This window comes from Physella acuta, unplaced genomic scaffold (assembly GCF_028476545.2).
Source record: "Physella acuta isolate Inbredline_101_S28 unplaced genomic scaffold, ASM2847654v3 ptg000186l, whole genome shotgun sequence".
NCBI lineage: Eukaryota > Metazoa > Mollusca > Gastropoda > Physidae > Physella > Physella acuta.
The window spans coordinates 1,510,234-1,516,936 of NW_026731705.1; the positions used below are offsets into that span (position 1 = coordinate 1,510,234).

General features: G+C 46.6%; 1 protein-coding gene across 1 annotated transcript; it reads left to right on the forward strand.

The window, feature by feature from the left end:
- Positions 1 to 961: 961 nt before the first annotated feature.
- Positions 962 to 3,578, forward strand: LOC131936706 (trigger factor-like). The gene is made up of 3 exons (XM_059293750.1): positions 962 to 1,063; positions 1,435 to 1,513; positions 2,968 to 3,578. Exons 1-3 carry the CDS (start codon positions 964 to 966, stop codon positions 3,173 to 3,175), a joined length of 387 nt encoding a protein of 128 aa, XP_059149733.1. The 5' UTR covers positions 962 to 963; the 3' UTR covers positions 3,176 to 3,578.
- The last annotated feature ends 3,125 nt before the right edge of the window (positions 3,579 to 6,703 follow it).

Consider the following 6,703-nt stretch of genomic DNA (forward strand, 5'->3'; position numbering starts at 1 on the left):
GTCAGGTGGTAGTGTCAGGCTGTCAGGTGGTCGTGTCAGGCTGTCAGGTGGTAGTGTCAGGCTGTCAGGTGGTAGTGTCAGGCTGTCAGGTGGTAGTGTCAGGCTGTCAGGTGGTAGTGTCAGGTGGTAGTGTCAGGCTGTCAGGTGGTAGTGTCAGGTGGTAGTGTCAGGTGGTAGTGTCAGGCTGTCAGGTGGTAGTGTCAGGCTGTCAGGTGGTAGTGTCTGGTGGTAGTGTCAGGCTGTCAGGTGGTAGTGTCAGGTGGTAGTGTCAGGCTGTCAGGTGGTAGTGTCAGGCTGTCAGGTGGTAGTGTCAGGTGGTAGTGTCAGGCTGTCAGGTGGTAGTGTCAGGTGGTAGTGTCAGGCTGTCAGGTGGTAGTGTCAGGCTGTCAGGTGGTAGTGTCAGGCTGTCAGGTGGTAGTGTCAGGCTGTCAGGTGGTAGTGTCAGGCTGTCAGGTGGTAGTGTCAGGCTGTCAGGTGGTAGTGTCAGGTGGTAGTGTCAGGTGGTAGTGTCAGGCTGTCAGGTGGTAGTGTCAGGCTGTCAGGTGGTAGTGTCAGGCTGTCAGGTGGTAGTGTCAGGCTGTCAGGTGGTAGTGTCAGGCTGTCAGGTGGTAGTGTCAGGCTGTCAGGTGGTAGTGTCAGGGGTAGAGTTAGAGTTTGGTTTTGACTTGTTGATAAAGTGGATTAGGTGGTCGTACTAGACTTCTACCAGTTCTTTAACACGTCTTTTTAATACGACTCGATCATTGGCCTCCCTGTACACAGCGGTATACACTGTACTGTTCAATATATATATATATATATATATATATATATATATATATATATATATATATATATATATATATATATATATATATATATATATATATATATATATATATATATATATATATATATATATACAGATGGTCCTTATTTACCGCCCACTTAATGTCCTGTTGAATGTCCTCAGCATGTCCTGCCATGACGTACGGTCCTAACTGCCGATTGTCCTGCTTACAGAAGTGTAAGGGAGAGGACTGCGCTGAGAGAGAACGTGGGGACTGTCACACGTCACTCTTTGGTAATTTAGGAAGTTACTGCCCCTTGTTGTCTTATGGTTACTGCCCCTTGTTGTCTTAAGGTTACTGCACCTTGTTGTCTTATACTGCCCTTGTTGTCTTATGGTTACTGCCCCTTGTTGTCTTATGGTTACTGCCCTTGTTGTCTTATAGTTACTGCCCTTGTTGTCTTATAGTTACTGCCCTTGTTGGCTTATGGTTACTGCCCCTTGTCTTATGGATACTGTCATACAATTGTGAGACGACTATATCGGACATGATTTGTCACTTCATGACAGACAAACAAAATCTCATGACGTCTGACAAAATGTGACGCAAGAATCTTAAAATGTGACAAAATGTGACAAAATGTGACGCCAACATGTGTTCCCAGGCAGGTTCGGCTACCTGTTCTACGCTCTGTGGCTGCTGGTTTTGATACCCGTGTGTGTGATGATCGTTATCTTCAGAAAGTAGGTCAAGTAGAGTTTTACTAATACTTCTCCAAAGATTACATTGCATTCTTTCAAATCAATATAACCAACCACACCAACCACACTAACCCTAACCATATCACACCACACCAACCCTAACCACACTAGCCCTAACCACACCAAACCTAAACACACCACACCAAACCTAGCCACATCAAACCTAACCACACCAACCCTAACCACACCAAATCTAACCACACCACACCAAACCTAGCCACACCAAACATAACCACACCAACGCCAACCACATCACGTCAACCCTAACCACACCACACCAACCCTAACCACACCAACCCTAACCACATCAACCCTAACCATAGCAACCCTAACCACATCAACCCTAACCATAGCAACCCTAACCACACCAACCCTAACCACACCAACCCTAACCACTCCAACCCTAACCACCAACCCTTACCACACCAACCCTAACCACACCAACCCTAACCATAGCAACCCTAACCACACCAACCCTAACCACACCAACCCTAACCACACCAACCCTAACCACACCAACCCTAACCACACCAACCCTAACCACACCAACCCTAACCACACCAACCCTAACCACACCAACCCTAACCACACCACGTCAACCCTAACCACACCAACACTAACCACACCAACCATAACCACACCAACCCTAACCACACCAACCCTAACCACACCAACCCTAACCACACCACGTCAACCCTAACCACACCAACCCTAACTACACCAACCCTAACCACACCACACCAACCCTAACCTAACCACACCAACCCTAACCACACCAACCCTAACCACACCAACCCTAACCACACCACACCAACCCTAACCACACCAACCCTAACCACACCACACCAACCCTAACCACACCAACCCTAACCACACCAACCCTAACCACACCAACCCTAACCACACCAACCCTAACCACACCAACCCTAACCACTCCAACCCTAACCACACCAACCCTAACCACACCAACCCTAACCACACCACACCAACCCTAACCACACCAACCCTAACCACACCACACCAACCCTAACCACACCAACCCTAACCACACCAACCCTAACCACACCAACCCTAACCACACCAACCCTAACCACACCAACCCTAACCACACCAACCCTAACCACACCAACCCTAACCACACCAACCCTAACCACACCAACCCTAACCACACCAACCCTAACCACACCAACCCTAACCACACCAACCCTAACCACACCAACCCTAACCATAGCAACCCTAACCACACCAACCCTAACCACACCAACCCTAACCACACCAACCCTAACCATAGCAACCCTAACCACACCAACCCTAACCACACCAACCCTAACCACACCAACCCTAACCACACCAACCCTAACTACACCAACCCTAACCACACATCAACCAACCACACATCAACCAACCACCCCATCCTTTCCCCTCTTGTAACTCAGGCGTAAGAAAAAATCAAAGGAAGATGAAGACGACGATGACGATCACCATGATGATGATCACCATGACGACGAACATCACGATGATGACGACGAACATCATGACGATGACGAACATCACGATGACGATGATGTAGAGGACCGACCCGCGTCACGTGGCTCAGCCAGGCCGTCCTTAGCGTCAGTCAAGAGTCAGAAATCCAAGAAGTAGTTGGCGTCAGTCATCTAAGTCACGGGCGTCAGTCGTGTTATCGAAGCATGACGTCACAAGACAACAGGTCCCCACAGGTCGACCTGAAGGGTAGCCCGTCAAGGTAGCACTGTTATGGTGACCGACAGGCTACAGTCAGGGTGTCAGTGGCTACCTGTGCTGCATTGGCTACCGTAAGTGTGGGGGCGATAGAATCAGCCAATTTTTGTGAGGTTACATGTGTGTGGGGCAAATGTTGTGTGGTGATAAATGGTGTGTGGGGGCCACACTGTGTGGGGTTGAATGTTGTGTGGTGATAAATTTTGTGCGGGGTAACACACTGTGGGGTTGAATGGTGTGTGGGGGCCATACTGTGTGGTGTGAGTTCACACGTTTGGTGCTGTACATTTACTTGACAATCATTACATGTAATCTGCCGATGTAATCAATAAATATGTTTCACATTGAGCCTGATGTTCATTTGTATGATAGAACTAGTTCAATTTTAATTGGACTCACAAACTTTGCAAACATTTGTTTTTACCACATTTTGAATTTGTTATCAATTAAAGTGTAAACAAAATCTTTCATTTAATTAATGTAAGAACTAATTAGTCTTAATTCCTACACAGCACTACCACTGTGTTGTTCCAGTCACGCTTATGTCCCTTGATATTGCTAAATATAGTAACATTTTGTTTGGTCAGGTTAAACAGCCAGTGTGCTCTAATGAGAGGTTTGTTTCCTGCAAGTATAAAATGTTGCATGCTGCAAGAATAAAATGTTGCATGCTGCAAGTATAAATGTTGGATGCTGCAAGTATATAACGTTGGATGCTGCAAGTATAAAATGTTGCATGCTGCAAGTATAAAATGTTGCATGCTGCAAGTATAAATGTTGGATGCTGCAAGTATAAAATGTTGGATGCTGCAAGTATAAAATGTTGGATGCTACAAGTATAAAATGTTGCATGCTGCAAGTATAAAATGTTGGATGCTGCAAGTATAAAATGTTGCTGCTGCAAGTATAAAATGTTGGATGCTGCAAGTATAAAATGTTGGATGCTGAAAGTATAAAATGTTGCATGCTGCAAGTATAAAATGTTGCATGCTGCAAGTATAAAATGTTGGATGCTGCAAGTATAAAATGTTGCATGCTGCAAGTATAAAATGTTGGATGCTGAAAGTATAAAATGTTGCATGCTGCAAGTATAAAATGTTGCATGCTGCAAGTATAAAATGTTGGATGCTGAAAGTATAAAATGTTGCATGCTGCAAGTATAAAATGTTGCATGCTGCAAGTATAAAATGTTGGATGCTGCAAGTATAAAATGTTGCATGCTGCAAGTATAAAATGTTGGATGCTGCAAGTATAAAATGTTGGATGCTGCAAGTATAAAATGTTGCATGCTGAAAGTATAAAATCATGGATGCTGCAAGTATGAAGATGTATGATGAAGATATATGATGAAGATGTGTGATGAAGATGTTTGTAGAATGTAAATTAGAAGAATGGTGACGTAGAAAAGTGACGTAGTCACAAATATATCACACGCAGGAAATCAAAACTACAGGACACAAACTATAGGACCAGGACACACGGTATGTCACAAACTATAGGACCAGGACAAACGGATGCCACAAACTATAGGACCAGGATACACAGAATACCACAGGACAATTACTGTAGGACAAGAGCCAACAACAAACACAAATCCCACGTGACCCGGCTGCTACCAGCACGGAGTATCACGTTTCAAACATCTTGTACAACCACAGTTGTCCCCTCTCCCCTCCACATTAGACCACAGTTGTCCCCCCTCCCCATTAGACCACAGTTGTCCCCCCTCCCCATTAAACCACAGTTGTCCCCTCTCCCCTCCCCATTAGACCACAGTTGTCCCCCCTCCTCATTAGACCACAGTTGTCCCCCCTCCCCATTAGACCACAGTTGTCCCCCCTCCCCATTAGACCACAGTTGTCCCCCCTCCCCTCTCCATTAGACCACAGTTGTCCCCCCCCTCCCCATTAGACCACAGTTGTCCCCCCTCCCCATTAGACCACAGTTGTCCCCCCTCCCCATTAGACCACAGTTGTCCCCCCCTCCCCATTAGACCACAGTTGTCCCCCCTCCCCATTAGACCACAGTTGTCCCTCCTCCCCATTAAACCACAGTTGTCCCCCCTCCCCTCCCCATTAGACCACAGTTGTCCCCCCTCCCCATTAGACCACAGTTGTCCCCCCTCCCCATTAGACCACAGTTGCCCCCCCCCCCCCTTCCCCCTAGACCACAGTTGTCCCCCCCCCCCTGCCCATCTTGTACAATATTGTCGCTTGTCTCCCCTGGTTGTCTAACTGCGACAGGCCATGTTGTGACGTCACTTAGACGTTACAACTGTATGTTACAAGGCTGGTAACTCAAAGCTTTATTCAGAGGCAGTGTTTCTTCCAGACATCTAACCCCCCCCCCCCACACGTGTATGAAATAGAAGCGTACGTAGTAGGTAGGTCAGGTCAGTGTTTAGGTCAGGTCAGTGTTTAGGTCAGGTCAGTGTTTAGGTCTGGTCAATGTTTAGGTCAGGTCAGTGTTTAGGTCAGGTCAGTGTTTAGGTCAGGTCAGTGTTTAGGTCAGGTCAGTGTTTAGGTCAGGTCATGTCAGTGCTTAGGTCATGTCAGTGCTAAGGTCAGGTCAGTGTTTAGGTCAGGTCAGTGTTTAGGTCAGGTCAGTGTTTAGGTCAGGTCAGTGTTTAGGTCAGGTCAGTGTTTAGGTCAGGTCAGTGTTTAGGTCAGGTCAGTGTTTAGGTCAGGTCAGTGTTTAGGTCATGTCAGTGTTTAGGTCAGGTCAGTGTTTAGGTCAGGTCATGTCAGTGCTTAGGTCATGTCAGTGCTAAGGTCAGGTCAGTGTTTAGGTCAGGTCAGTGTTTAGGTCAGGTCAGTGTTTAGGTCAGGTCAGTGTTTAGGTCAGGTCAGTGTTTAGGTCAGGTCAGTGTTTAGGTCAGGTCAGTGTTTAGGTCAGGTCATGTCAGTGCTTAGGTCATGTCAGTGCTTAGGTCAGGTCAGTGTTTAGGTCAGGTCAGTGTTTAGGTCAGGTCAGTGTTTAGGTCAGTCAGTGTTTAGGTCAGGTCAGTGTTTAGGTCAGGTCAGTGTTTAGGTCAGGTCAGTGTTTAGGTCAGGTCAGTGTTTAGGTCAGGTCAGTGTTTAGGTCAGGTCAGTGTTTAGGTCAGGTCAGTGTTTAGGTCAGGTCATGTCAGTGCTTAGGTCATGTCAGTGCTTAGGTCAGGTCAGTGTTTAGGTCAGGTCAGTGTTTAGGTCAGGTCAGTGTTTAGGTCAGTCAGTGTTTAGGTCAGGTCAGTGTTTAGGTCAGGTCAGTGTTTAGGTCAGGTCAGTGTTTAGGTCAGGTCAGTGTTTAGGTCATGTCAACTATGTCTCGTTAGGTCATGACCTGACTGTTATAAAATTCCTTTCATCACTGTTGCAACATTCATAATTTGCATGGTCTGCCATGTCACCCCACCCCCACCACAACAGCCCCTTCAACACCAACCCCCAA

Bases quoted from the DNA above. Each gene is read 5' to 3' on its own strand.
- LOC131936706 (XM_059293750.1), top strand. From the start codon at position 964: ATGACGTACGGTCCTAACTGCCGATTGTCCTGCTTACAGAAGTGTAAG. The intron at 1,064-1,434 runs GTAATTTAGGAA...ATGTGTTCCCAG, and splicing joins CTGTCACACGTCACTCTTTG to GCAGGTTCGGCTACCTGTTC. The intron at 1,514-2,967 runs GTAGGTCAAGTA...CTTGTAACTCAG, and splicing joins ATGATCGTTATCTTCAGAAA to GCGTAAGAAAAAATCAAAGG.